Source organism: Folsomia candida, unplaced genomic scaffold (genome assembly GCF_002217175.1).
Source record: "Folsomia candida strain VU population unplaced genomic scaffold, ASM221717v1 Fcan01_Sc014, whole genome shotgun sequence".
NCBI lineage: Eukaryota > Metazoa > Arthropoda > Collembola > Entomobryomorpha > Isotomidae > Folsomia > Folsomia candida.
The window spans coordinates 38,026-59,171 of record NW_019091206.1 but is presented as its reverse complement, the minus strand read 5'-3'; the positions used below and the strand labels follow the sequence as shown (position 1 = coordinate 59,171).

General features: G+C 36.2%; 3 protein-coding genes across 8 annotated transcripts; 1 reads left to right on the top strand and 2 right to left on the bottom strand.

The window, feature by feature from the left end:
- Positions 1-7,935: 7,935 nt before the first annotated feature.
- On the top strand, positions 7,936-16,091 carry LOC110856029 (zinc finger and SCAN domain-containing protein 2-like). 5 transcript variants are annotated; one of them, XM_035856659.1, is made up of 7 exons: positions 7,936-8,226; positions 8,453-8,812; positions 8,884-9,285; positions 9,421-10,562; positions 10,663-10,689; positions 12,062-12,609; positions 12,897-13,544. In XM_035856659.1, exons 2-4 carry the CDS (start codon positions 8,482-8,484, stop codon positions 9,987-9,989), a joined length of 1,302 nt encoding a protein of 433 aa, XP_035712552.1. In that variant the 5' UTR covers positions 7,936-8,226; positions 8,453-8,481; the 3' UTR covers positions 9,990-10,562; positions 10,663-10,689; positions 12,062-12,609; positions 12,897-13,544. The 5 variants fall into 5 exon arrangements, with proteins under 5 accessions (XP_035712552.1, XP_035712549.1, XP_035712551.1 ...); XM_035856656.1 differs by adding an exon at positions 15,810-16,091 and having other exon boundaries at positions 9,421-12,609; positions 12,897-15,732; XM_035856658.1 differs by lacking the exon at positions 10,663-10,689.
- Positions 10,373-11,604, bottom strand: LOC110855913. The gene is made up of 2 exons (XM_022104330.2): positions 10,757-11,604; positions 10,373-10,694 (listed from the first exon to the last, which is right to left on the bottom strand). The coding sequence occupies exons 1-2, from the start codon at positions 11,567-11,569 to the stop codon at positions 10,404-10,406; spliced, it is 1,104 nt and encodes a 367-aa protein (XP_021960022.1). The 5' UTR covers positions 11,570-11,604; the 3' UTR covers positions 10,373-10,403.
- LOC118437545 lies at positions 13,307-21,045 on the bottom strand. Of its 2 annotated transcripts, XR_004836168.1 has the most exons (3): positions 20,978-21,045; positions 17,431-20,423; positions 13,307-17,350 (listed from the first exon to the last, which is right to left on the bottom strand). XR_004836168.1 is itself a non-coding variant. In XM_035856660.1 (2 exons), the coding sequence occupies exon 2, from the start codon at positions 20,416-20,418 to the stop codon at positions 19,234-19,236; it is 1,185 nt and encodes a 394-aa protein (XP_035712553.1). In that variant the 5' UTR covers positions 20,419-20,423; positions 20,978-21,045; the 3' UTR covers positions 13,307-19,233. The 2 variants fall into 2 exon arrangements, 1 of the variants encoding a protein (XP_035712553.1); XM_035856660.1 differs by having other exon boundaries at positions 13,307-20,423.
- Positions 21,046-21,146: the final 101 nt, after the last annotated feature.

Below are 21,146 nucleotides of genomic sequence, written 5' to 3'. Positions count from 1 at the left end.
AAGTTAATATTTTTTGTATCCATACAAAGAAATGGATTTGTATAGTAAGAACTGGAAAGAGTGGGTTTTTAAAGTTTACTGCAGTAATTACGCATGAATACGAGATTTGCCTGTAATTTACGTTTAATTTAAAAGTCCGTGACATTAATAGACAATTATATCGATACGAATAATTACAGTAACCATAACCCAAGGAAAATTAGGGGTTGTAAACTGGGGCAATTTACAACATCGGATTTATAAATGTGATATTCACATAAATACATTTAATAGATATGATTATATTTATTTACTGTGCAATTCATCCTAAGCTATTTAATATGTATTTAAGTATTCATTCTTTTAACATAATTAACATTTAAATTTGAAGCAGGTCAAAGTAATGTTTTCCTAAAAAAAAGCCAGGCAATTTCGTTATCTATGGACATATTTAATATTGAATATGTAATTGCAAAGTAGGTATTTACAATCATACGAAAATCTGTAATATTTTAAATATTCACAATTCACATGTATAGCCACTTTTTTTAGACTCAAACCTCTCTCTCACAAGTGGTGATTTTAAGGAAGAGGTGACTGAAAGGGTAATTAAAATCGACAGTATTAAGTTTTTTTGCAGAAATGCCGGCAGAATGCCAATAAACGGTATTTAATTGAGTCCAATACATAAAAAGAGTGTTGTATGAAACTACTTTGAAATAAGATTACACGTATGCATTTATTTGCTAATACAGAAATTAATATGATTACAGTTTAAAATAATCCATTAAAGTTACTGGTATAGTTAAACAAATCATTCCACAATATGCATCACTTAAAGAGGAGACAAATCGATAAACCAAATATTATCTGTAAATTCGATAGTTCTGTAGTCAATCCCACCAAAAGCGTAAATGCGATTCAGCTGTTTCGGAACACGGGAACGTGCCCAGTTTCCGTGTTCTTATACACCTGTTTTTTGGCACGGCAATCATATCGTCACAAACAGTCGGGTGACTTGGCATCTTTTAATTTGGCCATGCTGTTCACATACTTGGGGATGGTCTGTACAATGAGTTTTACATTTTTTATCCTCAAGACATAACAGTATTGCATGCGACACCGTAGATTTTGCCAATCGTTATTTAATGAGGTTGGGTAATAGATAATGGAATTGATAGCTATACATAAATTTAATTAACAATTTCTTAAGTATTGCTATGTTTTTTTTAGTAAAATGGTATCCCTTCCACAATCCTGAAACGTCATATATATCAATCCTTTTCGACACCCTATTGACGCTTACCACAATAGGCGGAGGTTTTGCAATAGGAATTGGCGTTTTGCATTTTCTGCTGTTTCCGAATAGCGTGATCTATGTGACATCTCTCCTTCCAGTTGAATACCAATCCAAATTTTATATTTTTCTCCCATTCTCCATGTTTTATTTTAAAGCCTATGGTTGTGCAATATGGAACGGGATAATGCATTTCTACTGCGTGAGTACCTACTCGTTTTATATTACCCCATTCGTGTCTCAAGACTTACGGATTGGGCGAAAGGGTACTTACAGAACGCGGGACGATTTAAGAAGCCCTAAAACATTATCAAGGGTTTATAGAGCATTGCAAGTCATTCATGTTATATCTACTCAAACGTATGGCATTATTTTGGTGCCTGCGCAGGGAATAATTGGGCAGATCATTCTTCTTTGTGTGTATACCCTAGCGACACATGGCGGAAATTTTTTGGCCAGTGGGAATTACACCGTTTTGCTAATGCTGTTAGGAATTGCGGTAATATTATTTGTGTTTTGGAGTTTAGTACTACAATTTGGTGGATTTTTCTTTATGGCGTCGAGAAGAACATTGAAATCTTGGAAGAAACTTAATTTCATTTGGGAGAGGAATGAACTTAAAGATTTGTCGAAATTTAGGAAGTCATGCAAACCTTTGAGGATTGAGTATCCCGGGTATTATAAGATTGGAAATTTGTCCATGTTAAAGTTTTGGCAAGGGATTCTTAAAGGAATTTTTAGGGCGTTGAAATTGTTTTGAAATAAATTTGCATTGAAAGTTAATGATTAGAAAAAGAGTAATTTAGATTGGGACAAAACGAACAATTTAATTGGTTGTAATTACTTCATCCAATTCCAATACGAATTTAGGCGAAGGCAACCAATTGAAAGTTAACGACGGATAATTGTATAAAAATATATGAAGGAGCTATTTGAACGGAATAATCGTTATGCTGTTCGTCCGAACCAGGGCTTATGTACCTTTATGTCCGTCCGTCTGTGATGCGATAACTCAAAAAGGCATTCGCCGATTTTGCTGACATCTTGCATAGATAAGCATGTACATTGTCAATAATTTTTTGTCATGATTATCTGAGCATACTTTACACCAACTTATGCATTAGTCTTTTACGTATAATGCCAGTTATGTTCTCCTGAACTGTCAGTAATTTTAGGCCTAAATATTTTACAAGACCATTAGATTATACATAATCGTAAAGGAAGGAAAATACTGTTGTGCAGTAAAGAAATTTGTATTTTTATATTTTGCAATATCTCTATCTCCACGAATTTTACGATCTTCATTAACCATCGCAACAACCTCTTCCGCAATGTCGGCAGCTTTGATAGGATTATCGATAATCCACTGATTGATAGCTTTCTCGAACGTTGCCATCAACTCTACAGGATCATTAGTCAATGACTCAATATCGATGTCCTTCATTGCTCCGATTGTAGAAATGAATGCAAGATTGATGCGGAAACCCAATTCAGATTTTTCAGCATAATCCTCCAAAAATTCCTGTAGAATGAATATAACATTAATTTAGCAAATAAATTTGCACTTTACAAAAACAATTACTACCTCAAAACTGAGTGGACATTTCAAAGCAAACATTCCGACAGTTGCTTCAAACGTGTCATAGTAATGACGCATCAGCTCCTCGAAATGTGCTCGCCTTATTTTCGGTTTGACACTGGTGTACATGAAGTACGAAATATCCAAATTTGGCGATCCAAATCGCGTTATTTGCAGGTCCACAAAGACATGCTCATTTACTTGTCCAGTTGCTGGATCTTTCTTGAAAAGCATGTTGTTATTATGGCAATCCCCATGATTCAAGACCAACAGTTTATCCTCAGGGTTAGGTTTGACCGTTTGGCATACTTTGGGGTAGGACTTGCCCATGGAGTTGGTCAGGATTTCAATTACCTCTTTGTCCCCTTCCACAGGGTAACCCTAGTATTAAGAAATATATAGCGTAATTATTGGAATCCTGTTCGTCTTTTTTTCCCGTTTTGCATAATATGGTATATATTTTCGAAAAATTGTGAAAGATTTTTTTAATAATTTGGTAATTTTAACATCGATATTTTCATAATTGCATACCTTTAACATATTAATGCAGGTGTTTGCTCCGTTATCAAACATTGGCGCTGTCTTAAAATAGAAGAAGCAGTATAAGGCATCGATTAACAAACAGTACAGAATTTCAAATGATAGCATACCATCGGATTGTTCTCTTGAATGAACGCTTCAAAACATTGACAGTCATGAACCTCCATAAATTTATCATTACCCCCAACCTCTTCTTGTATAAACGCGTAGCTTGTAGCATGGAATTTTGCAAGATTTGACAAAACCATTCTGCAAAAATCATACAAACAATACCCTTCTTACACATGGGAATTTTACAGTGAATTTTTTTGCTAACTTTGCCGTGAATAAATCTTGCTTATCATCCTTATTTAGCATGATGAAGGAATCGTCCAGCACAAGATTTTCCAAGACAACCATATCTTCATCGGCATACCAACATTTTGGAAAATTGTCCAATAATTTCTCACACCTACATATGCATTTGTATAAAATAAGTGTATTTAATAACAAAATTTGCTAATGCACAATAATATTAAATTACTAACCCTTTATATTTTGCACAAAACGCTTTCGCCTTTGGCAAAAATTCCTTAAAGAAGGACATCTCCTTCTCCATAATTCTACCCTGCCTAATAAATGCGGTATGAGCTTCATTGGAAGTAAACTTTTTGACAAACAGATTCTTTGGCTTCTTCGACTTATCCACAAATTCGAATCGCAGATACACCGTTGCAGTGGCGAAATGCTCTCCCTTCAATTCGGGTGGCTCCGTCATCACAACTTTGTCCACTTCATCCTTAATTCCATTCGAATTCAAAATATCAATAAACTTTTGTCGGAGTGGGTCCTCCAAAACTTTGGGTTATATGTGGGAATTATTTTCAGTTGCCATTTTTGTTGGGACGGATTTCTTGTTCGGTATGCACAAATTGTGAGAATGAGAAGCAAATTAATTTCAACGCATGTGTTCCACACCTATGTTAATTCTGCACTGAATAAAAAAATATCGGGATCGGGTCGGATCGGATCGAGGATCGTATAACATTGTACCATCTTTTTGGGATCGCGATCCTCAAAGTTACAAGTGTGCTGTGGCTTCAAACGCTGCATTAAAAATCACGGCCTCCTGATTTGGTGGAAGCTAGGAAATAAATATTCATTAGTAATGTTGAATATTTATTACTTGAACCCATAAACACTTACATGACTTTTTTATAATCATAACAACTCTGAGCAGAATATGTACGTCGTCCCTTGCATATTTAAGTAACTTTTGATAGTTCACATCGTCTGCGGATCTCGGAAGAAAATTAGCGACTTGAGCGTCTTTGTCAATTTCTGCTTCAGGGTAAAACAGCCCACAAACTTTATCGAAAGTCATTGCTTGACTGTCCGCACGTTTCTCCCATTGCTGTCGTTCCTCACTAGTAGTGGTCTTAATCCTATTCCGGATGAGACTACGATACCAGGCCACTTTATTTTCGACTGGCACCGAGCTGGAAATGGTGTCGAACAAGTCGTTCTGGAGCAATAATTAAAACAATAGTTGCAGATCCACCACATTGACTATATCGATGAAAAAATCACGTTTCAGCCACATGACATCATTGTCTCCCCCAAAGACGTATTGGATAGCGTTAACATTTTCTAGGAACTCCTTTAATGACGTTTTATAAGCTCCACAACAGGAAAGACGTCAATAATGTAGTCCACCTCCTTGGTGCCAATTTGAATAATGACCGTCATGCCCATAACAATTTATTACAGAGATTGAAAATATGACCAACAACCTAGGTTGTTGGTCAATATTTATTTTTAAGTGCTACATAATGCACTTACCCAAGAAAGAGTGGTCGTCGTTTCCTTCCAAATCCAAACTGATTTGTTTTTGACTTGACAGGTCCTCCATCATTATTTGGAAGGATTCTTCATCATTCACAACCTGCATCCTATTTTGATACAGTAACGGATAAACTGGCTTGGTACATTTTTTCGTCAAATTTGGTGGATAGCTGGACCCTCCTATGTCAGCAGACTTCGAGTTTAACGTCCACATCGAGTACTTTGACCCTGCAAAAGTATAGCACAGAGGACATTCATTTTAAGAAGGAATGAGATTATTCATTAGTCGCGGAGATTACTTTGAGGAGAGAAAACTAAATTGTGCAAACGCATTCATGCCATGCTGTATCGATTCAACAAATACATCATCACGGTCTTCACGGAGAGGACGGATTTGCCTGCTAACGTCAAGGAAGACGCTTCTATTGCTTTCCACGAGGTCAACATTATCTTGACAAAATTATAGCTCATGTTCGAGAATTACAAGTCTGCAGGGGACGAGGAATAAATTATCAAATTTTGATTTTTTTGTTGTCACTTGTACGACCAACTAGGAATTTCTCTACGATCCCACATGCATAGATTTGATTTGTAATTTGATTGGTGAAATCTGTATTAGATATAGCGATCGATTTAATGATGCATTTCTATTTGTTACCAAATAAATCAAAATGCGTTAAATTTTTAAATTTGTGTACACGAATCGTGATTATTAGAGTTGACGGCATTTGCACTACATTTAGATCATTCATATGTTCTCTATTATATTTTGAGGGAAGATGAGCCAGCTGGATCGAGTGTGCCACGATCTATCAAAGGGTGGATCGGCTCGGCTCGTGGATCGGATCGAGTTTTTCTATCCAAATTGGATCGCGATCCACAAAGTTACAAGTGTGAATATGGGTACTGGAAGAATTCATCGGAGAGATTGAGAACCAGCAAGCTGAGAGCAATTCTGTCGTCATGGTTGAAACCGCTGAACGGCCTAAGTTTAAAAACAGTTGGACCGTTCCTTTAAATACATCCCTCCAACTTTGGTAGTTGTGGCAATAATATGAAAGACACTAGCCTAACTTAGGATTAGACACCCACTACTAGTATTGGTGTGAATGAGGTGTAAAAGTCTGGAAGCATAAGATGAACATCTGGGTATGTTTCTTTATCATGGGGAACCAAATGTGAGTAATTTTTATAAGTCTGATGATGTTATGCCTTAGAGATTGTGAAAGATGTTGACAATTAATAGATGATAATTTTACCCTTCATAATTATTTAGTATACAGATATAAATAATATCCAAGTACATTTTTAATATTTAGCTCTATTGGGTGCGATTCAAAATGGTAAGACCAGTTGCATTTTTATCAATATCTCAGCTCATGATTATTCGAATCCCATAAGATTTTACGTGGTGATGAATCACATCATTATCAGTTCTGGTGGTGAGTTTGAATGGAATGCTGCAATAATTTCTAGAGATATGGAACAATGCGTGAAAATTGGGTGATTCAAAATGATAAGACCTAATTCTGATTAAGGTAAACCCAACTAGATAGATAATAATTCTATTAACGGGAGTATTACTCAAATTTCCTACTCAACTATTTTCTTGTATGTATATACATATTATGTAACCATTGCTATATAAAACAAATAGGCTTCCTGCTGCACGATAATAATAATCATCTACCTTTTATGTCTCCTGTAGTGTGTATGAATGTATTGTGTGCATTCTGTACTAAGTTTACATAGAATTTTTTTGTTTATTTAACAATAAATACGACCAAATTAGCTTTGGCTCGCAAAATATAACAATATGTATATATGTACATTTTGTTATAAATGGTCAGAGTAGGTTTCAAAACTAGTCCAACCTTCATGTAAAAATAAAATATATGACCTTAATTTATCACTATGCGTACTTAACTAATTTTTCCACTACTTTTGCTAGTTTCATTTGGTGATCTCACTAACTATTACTTAATTTATTTAGAGTTGTCGGATCATTGCTCACCCTAACAGCAAGTAAAATAACATTATAAATTCATATCTTAAACTACCCGATATTTTGGACTCTTGATTTCTTGGAAGAGTGAATATAATATCAAGTAGAGATAATAGTCTGCATTACGTCCTACTTTTTGCAGGAGGTTCCATTGCACTTGGATGGGTGTGGCTAAAAAGTTTTTTTCATGGAGGGTTATAAATATTACATTATACGAAAAAAACAACAAGGAAACAAATAATTCTTACTCTAAAATCCTTCCAAATCATAAATCTTTGTGTTCCATTCTCAAAAATGTTTTTGAGGGGGACCGTGCAGAAAAAATGTGTAGTTTTCACACTGCTAATACATTAACGAGATTTTGCCTTCCAGAATAATTTTATTATTAAATAATCAGTTTTTTTATGCAATCAGTATCTAAGTGCAGATTCTGACAACATCCATTATGCACGGTACTATACCTTCAAGTTGAGGAAAAGGAGCAAAAACCCACATTATGAACAATGTGACATCAAATTCTAATATTTTTATACAGCATAAATTTAGAGATTAAATTGCTATTCTATTTTTTTCTACAATTTTCACATTCTTTAACAACTTTGTTTCATGCTTATTTAAATTATTTCCATGCAATTTTTTCTTGGGAAAAAAATATATTTATATATTTTTGACTTGCAAAAAAATTATATATTTTTGCCAAAAATTTATGCATTTTTGCAAAAAAATATATTTTTAATCTGTGAAAAAAATTCGACGTAAAATGTTCATGAAAAAGTTTTCATGGCTTTGTTGACCAGTTTGAGAAAACCACAGCGCGAATCATTTTGCACCTGTCTCTGCACCCGCAAATCAACAAAACAATCCACATCATCACATGTTTTGATATTTATCCCAAAAATATTTGAAAGTTATTATTTCCTAGTAATAAATTATTACCAATTTTCTCCCATCTAAATACTCCTAAAGAAGTTAAATAATTCCACGATACGCCAAGACATAAAGGTAATTATTAAAAAGTTCGCAAATATTTTAGACATACTTTGTACTTACTAAAATAATCATTTTTTTTGCAATTAAGTCCAAAAATATTATTCCATTGTCCTAATACAGAAAAAAATTAGGGTTTCCTCGTAAAAAAATCATGAAGAATGTGGAAATTTAGATTTTTTATTTTTTTAAATTATCCAAAAACGAAATATTTACATAATTTTATTCTATTTTATTTCAGCCTTTACCTCAACCTTTCTCTGAGTAAAAATGGTAGAATTTTGCACATTTTGTGGGGATCAGGTCGCCGTTGCCATGGCGACGTCCTCCTCAGCGCTGGCCTCGTACTCGACCTCCTGCACCACTTCCGTCCTGTCCCTGCTCCACATCGAGGTCAGCCACCCCGTCGCCACGCACGTCCTCCGCACCGACGGCAACCTCTGCCCGCCATGCGCCCAACTTACTCGCGATATCGACCTCGAGTTCCGCTCAGTACTCAAGTTCCTGAAAAATCTCGACCTTTTGCGAATCCGGTTGGCAAAGACGGTGCAAAATGCGGCGAAAACGGGGAAACTTCGCGAGATTATTGACCTCAACGATAGTATGTGATTATTTCCATAATTTTCCCATATTTTGATAACTACTTGTCTATGTTTTTTCCTAATTAATTAGAAATCCAGCAAGAAATTCCCCTCGTAAATCAAGGTTTTGAAACCTTCTCTAACCTACTCCGTTTTCAAGGAGGGAATGGAATTAAGGCCGAAATAGGCGATAGGATTGCAAATCTGGGTGAAATTTGCAAACAAGAAATGCTAATTTTACCAGAAATCAAGGACGAACCCTTATCCGATTTTGAAGACATGAACTTAACTAATTTAAGTAGTGAAATACTAAATATGAACGCAGAGGAATTCCACGTGGGCGATTTGTTCGTCCCCTCCAACGAGAAGAAGGAGGATTCTGACGGCGAAGAGGAATCCGATCCTGACGCCGATTTCTCAGAAATCTCCACCGATTCCGACTCCGACTGGGAGGAGGAGAAAGGGTCCAAGAAGAAGAAACCTAAAAAACTAGGTACTCACAATTTTACGCCATAACTTGCGCCATAGTTATACCAAGGAGAAAAACCCTTACAAAAAATAAATATCCTCTAAATTTGTAGTTCAAAACCTCGCAAATTTCTAACTAAAAACCTTCCAAAAATTCCAGATTCCACCAAATCCAAGGATTCCACTTCCCCAAAACCACCTCGCCCCCCAAAACCCTCCTATTATATCCCACGCCCCAAAAAACTCAAACCCCACGCTTGCCCCACCTGCTCAAAAACCTATTCAACTCTCCTCTCCTTAGAAAAACACACGTATCTCGTCCACCCCTCCATAAATGCGCCGTCCCCCTTCCCCTGCTCCATTTGCTCGCTCCCTTTCCCCACCCAGGTCGACTTGGACGCCCATCTCGCCACCCATCTCGCCTCTCCCACCCCATTTCAATGCACCCTCTGCTCCGCCGTCCTCTCCAACTCGTCCCAACTCAAAAGCCACCTTTCCACCGTGCACCGCGTGGGGAAACGATCCCTTCCCTGTCCCACGTGCGGGGCCCTTTTTTCCCGCCAAGCGTCCCTCGTCGTCCATCAAAAGACGCACTCAGACTCCTTCGTCGGTCATCCTTGTCCAGTTTGCGGGCTCCAATGTATGTCCAAAGCCGTCCTCGCGGTGCACATGGATAAGCACGCGGCCACGAAGCAGTTCGTGTGCGAGGTGTGCTGGAAGGGAAAATAAATATTTACATATGTAAATTTCATGCAGAGTATGAAATGCAGATTTACGGCTGAAATTGTTAAATTTAACTCAAATATGGGCACAAAATTAAATTGAGACTTAGGACGCGAATATGACCGCTAACTAGTGTCTACATACATATGTAGGGTTTGAATGGGGGTATTGGGTTATGCATTTTTTAATTTATAGACACATAAGACTTACATAGTATTGACTGGTAAATATATAATTAATGGGGATGGAATTACGTCCCGCCAAAATCATTTGCCAACTTGATTAACATTGGGGGTGGGCGAAATTCAAATTCAAAATTACATATGTCCATTAATTATTTAACGACCAATACCATTATATTCTCAATATTTGCATTTATTGCATTTCTATTTTTACCTTAATTCAATTTTTCGTCTAAATTTACAATACAACTCTTTCACAACCATAGTGTGAATTCGGTGGAACAGCAATCACTTTTGTATTTAGAGAAATGGATCCTGTAAAACTTCCCCGGATGTGGCGATACGCGGCGTCTCCAAACACTTCCAGATCGTAAAAGTCTGCATCTTCCGAAATCAGGTAGTCTCTAACTTCCACACCATTCCAATTAGTTACTCGGTATTCTGCTAGAGCAATATAATCCGACTGGAAATTTTCTGCAATCCCAACGATTGAACAGATTCGGACAGAAGTATGTGGATAAACGGTAATCTAGAAAAAAATCTTACTTAAATAGATTTATAATAACCCCATCTGCAATGTCAATTTCTCACCGTCCTTGAAGACGAAATTGTCTGCGTTCGTGTTATTTCAAGTGTTTCCCGGTACGTTGTGCTTTCAGAATATGTTTCTGTATGTTTTGCACTTGTCCCAAGTAAGCCAGGAATACCCACATTGGCATTAACGTTCCATGCCAATTCCCAAGTATTTGTCGTGTACACGCTAATTAATATTGTGTTTGAAATGGATTTTGCATGGGTTATAGTTTGGGTCACGGTAGTATCCGCATTGTTAAAGATTTCATCCAGCCCTACCGTACTGGGTCGACCAGTGGCGGGGGATTTAGCATAAACGAAATTCTTTAAGGTCAACGAGAGGCCGGTGTACGAAATGAGGTAGTTAAAATCATAACCAGGCACTAATTCTAGTTCGTTGTTGTCAAAATAATAGTCACCAAAAGTACCAAGAATTGCAAATTGAGAGCCACTACTTCGCCCCAAACTTGTGCCCTGACTATCAGTTACACGCAAATTTCTATCCGAACTCTCATAATTGTCTTGCCAATCTAAAGTGCAATGTAGAGGGTTTGTGAGAATCTCGAATTCCCGAAGTGTTCCACTTCCAAGTAGAAGTTTAATATGCAGCAGTAAGGTTTTTTGGCTGAAAATCCCGTAAATTGAAGACGATGTTACAAAACCCCTCCCGAACCCTTGGGTTCCATCGGGGGATAGGAATGCTGCATCTGGGAGCCGATCCCCTGTCGTGTAAGGTACCCAGGTCAACGGACAATGCAGTTTAGATGGGACGGAGCTTCCCATGCTCGAAATATAGAGCAGAACTAAAATTGAAATTTTTGAAAATTGCATTATGCAAAACGTGTTAAGAAACAGATGATATCTGCTGCCCTGTGGACGGAATTGGTTTGTTGTATGAGCTACTGAATATATACTTTGGATGAATAAAGCTCTTTATGCAAACCCTGATCAAAACCAGATCCAGTCGCATATTAAACCCGATCAATCACGAGCAACTACGATTTACCAAACACTACAAATCGTGTTAATACTCTTTCCGATTTTATTCGCATATCTCTGCAGTTAAACAAGTCAATATTTGATCTGACATTGGGTGATACGCAGATACAACAATTATTACAGTACATTTGATATTAATACGGTGGTTTTGTTCACCTCGTTCCAAATTTCTTCTACATATTTCAAAATAGACAAGATTCACAAAAAATAAAATGTGGCCTCTGTGGTCGATCTTAATTTACCTTACCCCCTTCTATGGGGTCATTCAGGGCGAGCAAGATATCCGAATAAATTGTCCATTAAAGTGGGTCTCATTTGACACAGGGTATAATACAGGACAAGTCCCATCCTCGGCAATATCGACCAGCACGGAAAACAACTATGTCGTTAAAATAACTTCAAATTCAACCGGAAATGTTTACATAGGACAATTGTCCACGGATAACGAGATGGCGGCGTACGCTGCTATTTCCTCGTTCGGTGATTACGAAGCAAAACAATTTGACTCGTTCGAACTCTTAACCAACCCTCATGGATGTCGGACACAATGGATGAATCCGTACCACCAAGACGTCGCTAAATTCTCTACATCTCCAAAGGTATGCAGATCTGAGACGGATAGGATTTCAGGACATTTTGAACCAGGCTTCCTTGGCAACTGTGTAGTAGCACCCGACTCCGTTACCGTACACAGGACTCGACAGTTTTCCATCTTAGTAAGCTACAGGCCTGGAGTTATGACCAAGGTCGTAAATTTTTCCTTGGCAATTGATCCAAATAGTGAGGATGGAGAGTTGGATTTTATTGGATTGGACGAGCTGACGAATCATGCGGATGTCACTGTCATTCAAGTTGTTACTCATACCAAAAAGGTAGGTTGACAATACTACCTTGACTGTAATCAAGTACATAAGTGTGACACGTCAAATTTTATAAAAAATCACTTCTCAATATAGCAATAACAAAACGGGATTAACAATCGTTATAACCATTTATAAGAATTTAACTCAAATTAAACATTTGGTTAACATTTGCCACATTGCGAAATCCATTTAATTATATTTTCTCTAGGCATATACCATAATTTCTTGCATTTTGGTAGTGCTTTCTAGTTTCTGTGCGTATAATCTTTATATAATTTTTGTACAATTTTTTTCAGGTATCTGAACGAATTAGTTACACGGAGACAACGGAAAGTTCATCCGTAGTAAGTGTTACCCACGGATTTGGTCTATTCCTTGAGGAATTTGGATATGGGGCAAATATCAATTTTGAAAAAGGGGAAGGAGAAAGTTCGGGAACTACGGAAACGTTGAGCAACTCTACGGAAAGGATAGTAGAAGTCTCAAGAGAAGTTGTGGTCCCATCTTATACGTCACTCACGGTCTGTTCAACAATTGCATTCAACGACAAGTACAATTCCAGCTATTCTGCCACAGCTCAATTTTCATCCCCTGGTTTGTCAGCGTTACAAGTACAAAATCATCTCGTAAATCTGGGAATGGAGGGCCCATTTATTCGAACTGGAGAAATGGTTTCAAAAATTATTAAAGGAACAATTGCAGCTACTTTGGCAATGGAAACACACTTTATTGTAACCCCGCAAAATTCTTTTCGTGGATGCGAAACGTTAATGGAGGAAACGATGAGAGCTACATCTTTAAAAATTCAACAAAAATCGGGTAGAATCATGAAACGAGTTAAGGCACATTCATCATAATTCATTTACAAACTCTAAATTTCTCGAAACGAATGTTAAAAACCTAAAAGGGTCAAAAATGTCAATAAAATTACACATTTCTTAATATTTGGTATTTGTTGTTGGGTTGACTAACGGGCTTAGGTTCTATTCTTTCTATATATTTAATAACCTCAATTAATGGCAAATGCTTCGAATTATCTTCTATACCATGTATTGCTCAACTTCAACAAAAAATGAATTTCAAGTTGTCGTTGCATTATGTGGGTATTTTTCGTATGTACAAAGGAATTTTTCGAAGACGTAGGGTTAAAACATGCCGATTGGTATCACATCAGGTAATTAACAAAAATCATCAAAAATGACCGATACGTATGCTAAATTTTCTTATATTATGCTAGCACTGATTATATATTTGTGAAGACAGATATATATATATGCTAGTTTAGTCACATAACCTTAACTGTGACATCCAGGGACGACTTGTCTAAATACGGGTTAAAGTTGTAATTTCCGTCATGTCTGTTACACCAATTTGTGGTTCGTCTACACCAAGTGGTTTTGTGGTTCGTTTGCATCATACACTTTGTAATTGAGATGGGATTAACAATGTCATATCTTCTGTTTAGTCGCTTTTTCAAACCGTTCTAGTCGTTGTCAATGGCATTTAACTTAAAAAATTACCAAAGTGTAACATCCATCCTTTTTGGTAGATTTAAAACTTGAGCAACTTCGTAGATTCTTAAACTATTTTGTTCTTAAAATATTTGGACGAGCAAATATTACGCGCATTCAAATCTACTTAAGCCCAGTTCAATCACCGCCAAACAGGCGCTGGGATTTGTGCTCGAGCTTATAAATTATGCGTAATTAACATCCCTGTTATGCACGAAAATATTTCATGATCCCAGTTCAATCAACGTCATGCAGAGACGTAGATAGTTTAAAATGCTAATAATTACAGGAATCAATCAATGTCTGGGTTAAGCAATTTATTTTAAATAAATCACTTTGCCCACTACTCAGTCAGCCAACTGATCAGTCAAAATATTTGAATGCTTACGTCGCAGCGGCATAAGTTCTGGAATTCTTCTTCTAAAAAAATGTAGTTCATGTCATCGTTATGGGAGCGTCTGCAAAAGGATTATGATGTTGTTGTGAATAACTCCATCAATGTTAGATTATGCGAAATGCCAACGATACAAGTCAGCCTTAAGTTACATACACCAATGTGTGGCTCGTTTACGCCATCGCGTTTGTAATTGACATGAGATTAACGATGTCAAATCTTTAGTGCATGCCGACAATAAATGAAAAAATGCACGTTAGTCTTTGTTTGTTTGTGATTAATGCATTGGTGTATGTTTCGACTATTTCTGAATTACACAATTTGACAACTCGTGTCTAATTAAGACAACAAATCTTTCGTCCAAATTATTGTAACCATGATTAATTTCAGCTGAAAGTGACGCCATAATGGTTCAAGAAAGGGAAATCAATGTATTTATTCGACGTTATTCTCATTTTATACTCACGTTATTCTTAGGATTATCTAGTTTTTGGGATCTTGTTTATTTAATACTTGAAAATTTTCATTGTATAATCTAGTGTCAGTCGTTGTCAATTGTATTCAATTAAAAAATTTGCCATTTGTTGCATCCGTCCGTTTTCTACTTCAACTTTGAATGAATTCGTAAATTATTTTCTGGATTTTCTTGATTTTGGTCTTAAAATATTTGCATGGACAGGCGGACCCATAAATTTTTTGCATATTTTATGATCCTGTGAACAGCTGTGTACTCCAGTATATGTCGGGGCAGCGTACTGCCATCCATCAAAAAATTTTATTTATGACAATAGCAACGTCAGAAGGCTTGTAAATATAAGAAAATGTATATAATTCAACAATCAAAACCTAGACATTCAAATCCCTAAGATTTATCATTCTTGCTAATGCAAATGTGTATGACATTTACGCGATGGACATGCTTACAGTTATACGTTTATTTAATTTTATTATTGTAACAAATAAATATGTAGGGTTACATAATAATGGGTAAATTCTGTCATTTGCTCTAATGCAGATTGAATCGGTGATTGAATCGTAATATATTTCGGTTCTTGTATAAATAATATATACTTAGATTTTTGACGTGTACCATCATTTTTTAAGGTTTAACATTTAAGGATGATCTCAACAACTATTTTGACAACACCTTAAAATCTGCCTTACGTAGATACTAACTATCAACAACTTCCGACAAGAAGTCTACCTATCACACATCTTGGATTTTATGTATGCAATTTAATTGGAACCTCTTATTCGCAATATTTACGTGCAAAATTAAGTTTTCGTAAATCTGGTGATTTCAGTAACCCGTGAGATCGTTTCCATAGCAACATATTATGGAGCAAATTTGCAACTACATTACCAACGGAAACAAAATATATCATCATACAATTACTTACCCCCATACTCTTTAGCGTTAGTGACCTTAATGAAGAAAGCGTAAAAGCAAACCCTGTCAAAAATCGGGTATAGCTATGAAATGAATTACCGAACGTGTAGAGTGTTTTGGCCAAATCTAAGTAAATACCAATATTCCAATATGCATGTTAGCAAATTTACGGAAATAAAATTTTTGTTAATTGGTATTACCTGTTGGGTTTATTTTTTAGTTTTCATTTGCATTAAGCCCCCTCAATTAAAACAAGACGCATGTTAAAGACGCTTGATAATAGCACACCCATACCCAGCAGATAAATTAATTAGCATAAAGTAGCGCCAGCATTTGATTTTGGTTATTTTCTGACATTTTGCAAAAATAACTTCAAAAAATTATAAAATGAAAATTCAGTGCATAGTTGTTAGGTTATTGAGATAGACAAAAATAAATGCTTATGTCATGTTAGTCACTGGAATGCGGCTTCCAGTGGATATGGATTAAAGTCATACATTACTGTCATACACGTTGGTTCGGTTCAATCGCCGCCAGCCAGGCACCGGGGATTAGTGCTTGAGCTTAAAAATTATGTATGTACAATGCAAATCCCTGTTATGCTCGAAATCATTGTTACCGAAAATATTTCATGATCCCAGTTCAATCAATGTCATCTAGAGACGTAAATAGTTTAAAATTTTTGTAATTACAAGAATCAATCAATGTCTGGATTATGCCACTTATTTTAGGTTAATCCCTCTGCCCACTACTCAATCAGCTAACTGATCAGTCAAAAAATACGTTGCAGGAGCATTGGTTCGATAATCCTCCTATTCGGCGAATTTACTTTATATCACCGTAATCGAAGCGTAGGATTATGCTATCATTTTAGGTCAATCAATGTCATAATGAGAAGTGCCAGCGATTTGAGTCAAGCTACACCAATTTGTGGCTCGTTTACACCATCGACTTTGTAGTTGAATGGGATTAACTATGTTATATCTTCAATGTATACCGACAATAAATGCAAAAGTGAATGACATAATTTTATTTTAGATTAAAATTTATTTCTGATATGTGCTACATATTTAGGAAGGACTGTATAAGACAATTTATAGAATTCAATTATAAAAGAATAGTAACCTATTTTTTCAAATCTGAATTACATACATATGTATACATAATGTACATTAGTATAAATCTTTTAATATAAATATATATTATACTTCAAATTTAACAGAAACAATATTTATAAATTATATATTTTCACAATTTTTTAAATTTCTTTCAGTTGTTACAACATAACGAAAAGGGCCGGTTTGTCGTTGCCAAAATCATAAAAAATTGACCATAGGTTAATATTACATTCAGCGGCGTACCGCTGGTGGTATAAGGTGGTATGGAAGACCAGGCCCGGGGCCCCAAGGGCCCGGGCCTGACCAGGTGCTTTACACTAGATATAATTGAACCCGCCTATGAAAAAATTAAATTAGAAATTTAGTATTTAGCAAAACTTTTGTTACATAAGTAATTATGTAATGTGATTCCATTACGTATGTATTTACATATTTGGAGTACATTTTGTTTCTTGTCTGGTTAAATTCTCAACTGAGCATTATCAATAGGCAACTTGGGAAGATGAACGAATACGTAAACGTTAACGGAAAACGAGGAGGCGTAGTTAATTTTTAAGTTTGCGTTTTCCGTCCACAAATTCAGTTTGGGCAACAAAGTTTTAACACACACTTTAACGGAAATATCAAAAATGCATTCAAATTAGTTTTAGTGCTTGAAATTTCCAAGGAGAGCCTCACATTTTATGCCTTAATTTAGTTCCCGGTCGGTTTACCAGAATCCCTAAGTGGTTTGATTCTATAGCACTATTTGCGCCCGCCACACCCACTCAAAGGGAAAAGCGAAAATGTTGTTTTTCGCTTGTTTAAACCTTCGGCCAAAATCCAATTTTTATCAGATTTTGAAAATTCTTGCACCATTGTGATCCCAGATAGTTGCTTTCTCATATCCAATATCAAAAATAATTTTTTCCACTTTTAGAAAATGATTTCAATTGAAAAAATTCAAAATTTCAAAAAAGTTTATTTCAGTGTTGAATATAACAACACAGCTATCTGGTATCACAATAGTGCAAGAATTTTCAAAATTGGATGAAAACTGGATTTTTGCCGAAGGTTTAAACACGCGAAAAACGACATTTTCGCTTTTCTTCCCATTGGAGTGGGTGTGGTGGACGTAAATGGGACCACTTGGGAGTTTTCGTCGATTTATGGGATACTAAAACATACTTGCCCCTTGTATGATAAAATTTGCCCTAATTCCATCTAAAACTGACGATTTTATAACTAATTATGCAAACGGAAAATTGAACGTAAAAGTGGCTCATTTTACGTTAAATTTTCCGTTTACGTAAGTTAACGTAAACGAAAAGTTCGAAAGGAGGAGCCAATTTCCAGCGGGAGTCAAAAATTTTCCGTTTACGTGAAATCTTCCCAAGTTGCCTAATAACTAAATATGTTGGTGCATATTTTTTACTCCCTCCTTGTTATCACTTTCACATGGTGGTTCTCCACTACATACATACGTAAGTTCTGTGGTATATAAATATGTACATATGCAAATGCAGATTGTTGCTTGTGCACTATAAATATGTATTTAACCACAACTACATAAAACATGCAATCCAATTCTTTATAGTTCAAATCGTACAAGTAATTTTGGCCAATTATAGTCCTAAAAATGTTTGCTCTTTGTTTGGGGCATTTAAACCAGTGTTTCTGTTGATACATAATACCTGCACAAAATTAGTGCATACGAATGTTTTTTTGCGTTTAATAACACCAACTCAAAATCCAAAAAAAGTGCACAGAAATGCACAAAGCGCGCAAAAATAATGTAATTGCGTACAACGCAATTGCTTGAACTTTATACCATTTCAACTATTAAACGTTTAACAATATATGAGCGTCCATGAAAGTGTAGCATGAAACTAATTGACTTCTGCCTTTACATTAATTTTTTTGCATTTGTGTGTATTTTATGCACGCATATAAAAATATTGTCCGCACAAAAAACAAATACCGATTGAAACAAGTGCCAATTTCTCGCGCGAAATAAAAATGCCATAAAAAGGCCCCGAATGCCGATCTATACCAGGCCCGAGAATTTGGCGGTACGGCTCTGATTACATTACGAAACACATAAACTGTGCATTTAATTAGTATATGTATGTAGGATTACTGTTCCCTATAAATAGGTCTGGTCGTTTCCTGATGAGCGTAAATAGAGTAGTGAATGAACTGTCGTGTCGTATGTCGTATAAAATAAAAAATTAATACTCATTAGAGCCGACTTTCTGAAATACCAAATTCCTTTAGATTGCGACAATTTATGTTACTATCCTTTGGTGATACATGAAAATGTGTAGAAATGGATGAAGAACCCTGGTAGCTACCCTCGGTATAAAACCAAGCGGAGTTTTCGTTAACAGAAATGTTCATGAAACCATAGCAATCTAATATATTAGCTACTTCCCAACCTTTTAGACCCGGAGCCGAGTATTCGGCCTTGGCAACGTAGTCACTTTGGAAATTATCGCTTATCTTAATTGCGGAGCATGCTAAGATAGATTCTTGAGGCCCTACTGTTATATTTTTACTTATTGTTATTCGGGATTCCTTACTAGTGGCAAGGGTCTCGGACCATCTATCTGTATTTTCTTCAGAGTAACCTCCAGAAATGCTTCCACTTGCCCCAACGTTTTTTGATCCAAACGTATAAGTGACGGAGGCTGATATTCCCCACGATTTAGAACTACTGCCAAACTCAGAGAGGGAATGAGTTGTCGTCACAACCTTTGAATGCGTGACTACCTGGGAAACTATGCAATCTGCAAAATTGTCAATTGATTCTACATTCATTACCCTAAAATTCCCGACATTGGGGTCTGACGTGAAATTAAAATCCTTTAAATGTAAATTCAGTCCTTGTGATGTAGATGTCAAAAAGTTATAAATTGGGGAAACTTCAACGTTAAGATTTGCTGGACTACGTATAAATTTTAATTCTCCATCTTCTACTTCGCCTACAGAAACGAAAGGAATGTAGCCAGGCAAAAACGAGAAAAAGGAGCTGGTTGATCGACCAATGAAAGTTGTACCGTTTCGTTCTCTGTCAACGGAGACGCGAATTTTGTCATTGTTGTCACCTGGAAAACTCCAGCCTATGGTGCAGTTATGTTGGTTGTTAAGTAACTCGACGTCTGCAAAAGCGTATGGTGAAATTGGAATATATGCTGATTGAAGCAGAATATCGAAATATCCAGCATGATACTTTCCGTCTGCTCCTTTTGCACGTGATATTATTTGTGTCTCCCCGTATGAGAAAACAAGCTTATCCGAGGTAAAATTTGTTGTCTCACTGTTATACTTGACCCATTGGAGTGGACAGGGAACCTTGCAGTCCGCATTGCTTGGCTCAAACCGTTGGATTAAGAGAATAACTATGGCGACACGATTCCAGGACATGTTTCCTTTAATGATAGATAATTGTTTGTCAGGTACAAGTGCTGAAGGATAGGAAATTTGGGCCAGGGGTAAAAGTGGGCCCGCATAATATTTACCCAGTTATTATTTTCATTAATTTCCCACGCAAGTAACTTCCGCTGATGCATTGATTGTCAGTGGTTCGGAGAAGTCATCTCAAAAAGAAATTGCGGGAAAATTAACAAAAATTATAAATAGGTTCCGATTTCGATATTTCCAGATCCAAGAAATTTGGTACAGATTTTCGATTTTACAATTTTCTATATTGTGGTTCTTCATTATGCAATAGATTGTTATTTTGAAAGATTACAAATATTTTTCCAAAATCTTCCAACATGAACTATACTTAAATTTGGGCCCATGGAAACGGTACCCGCTAAATTATGCTAGATGTGGGGGCAGATCTAAGGTTACTTGCAAAAGTTGACGGAAGTTTTGGGTGACGTTCCAACGGTATAAAGTCCCTAATACCCGGCACTTGTACCTGAATCTGTTTATCGAATACAAATTGGTGTCAAAGTGAAAGAAAGCAGAAGCTTACTGGAATTTGAATACGGTGAAATGATTTCAGTATACAAGTTATCCAGTTATCGTCGAGCTAGTTCTCACACTAAGAGTCAATCAATTAAAATACTGTAATTTACATATGTCGAGGTTGAACCGAGTTGATTAATCTGCTTATCTATACATATGTGCATCATCGTTTTCTA

Coding starts and splice junctions, on each gene's coding strand:
- LOC110856029 (XM_035856656.1), top strand. CDS start 8,482: ATGGTAGAATTTTGCACATTTTGTGGGGATCAGGTCGCCGTTGCCATG. Junction 8,813..8,883: donor GATTATTGACCTCAACGATA/GTATGTGATTAT, acceptor CTAATTAATTAG/AAATCCAGCAAGAAATTCCC. Junction 9,286..9,420: donor GAAGAAACCTAAAAAACTAG/GTACTCACAATT, acceptor CAAAAATTCCAG/ATTCCACCAAATCCAAGGAT.
- LOC110855913 (XM_022104330.2), bottom strand. CDS start 11,569: ATGCAATTTTCAAAAATTTCAATTTTAGTTCTGCTCTATATTTCGAGC. Junction 10,695..10,756: donor CAATTTCGTCTTCAAGGACG/GTGAGAAATTGA, acceptor ATTTTTTTCTAG/ATTACCGTTTATCCACATAC.
- LOC118437545 (XM_035856660.1), bottom strand. CDS start 20,418: ATGTCCTGGAATCGTGTCGCCATAGTTATTCTCTTAATCCAACGGTTT.